The 394-nt window shown below is 68.0% G+C and overlaps 1 protein-coding gene across 1 annotated transcript in view; it reads left to right on the top strand.

Moving 5' to 3' along the window:
- Positions 1 to 49: 49 nt before the first annotated feature.
- Positions 50 to 394, top strand: part of TMEM145 (transmembrane protein 145) — a gene marked incomplete at both ends in the record, with an annotated part of 793 nt that continues 448 nt past the window's right edge. Inside the window, one exon of the mRNA XM_010582879.1 lies at positions 50 to 204. Within this exon, the coding sequence (XP_010581181.1) occupies positions 50 to 204 (155 nt within the window). The remainder of the gene's footprint in view (positions 205 to 394) is intronic.

Genomic DNA, 394 nt, shown 5'->3' with positions numbered 1-394 from the left:
GGGGGGGGCATATTTGGGGGAGGGGGGGCAGTTCTTCGACCCCGCGCAGGTGCTGTACACCTACGAGTCGCCGGCCGGCTACGGTTTGATCGGGCTGCAGTTCCTCGCCTACCTCTGGTTCTGCTACGCCGTCCTGGTCACCCTCAAGCAGGTCCCCGAAAAACAGCCCTTCTACCTGCCCTTCTTCGCCGCCTACACCCTCTGGTGAGCGCACGCCTCGCACACGCCTCGCACGAGGGTTTTGGGGGGGGGCTGCCAGGGCGTGAGCGGCGCGGGCGCGCGAAGGGACGGGATTTGCACGGGGCTCGCGCCAACGGGTCAGCGTGGAAAGGGCTGGGGCTTGCACACCGGGGAGTTTGCACGAGGCTGGGTCTCGCACGAGGACGGGTCTCGC

The sequence above is a fragment of the Haliaeetus leucocephalus genome, unplaced genomic scaffold (assembly GCF_000737465.1).
Source record: "Haliaeetus leucocephalus isolate CR32 unplaced genomic scaffold, Haliaeetus_leucocephalus-4.0 Scaffold850, whole genome shotgun sequence".
Classification (NCBI taxonomy): domain Eukaryota; kingdom Metazoa; phylum Chordata; class Aves; order Accipitriformes; family Accipitridae; genus Haliaeetus; species Haliaeetus leucocephalus.
This window is presented reverse-complemented; position numbering and strand designations above follow the sequence as displayed.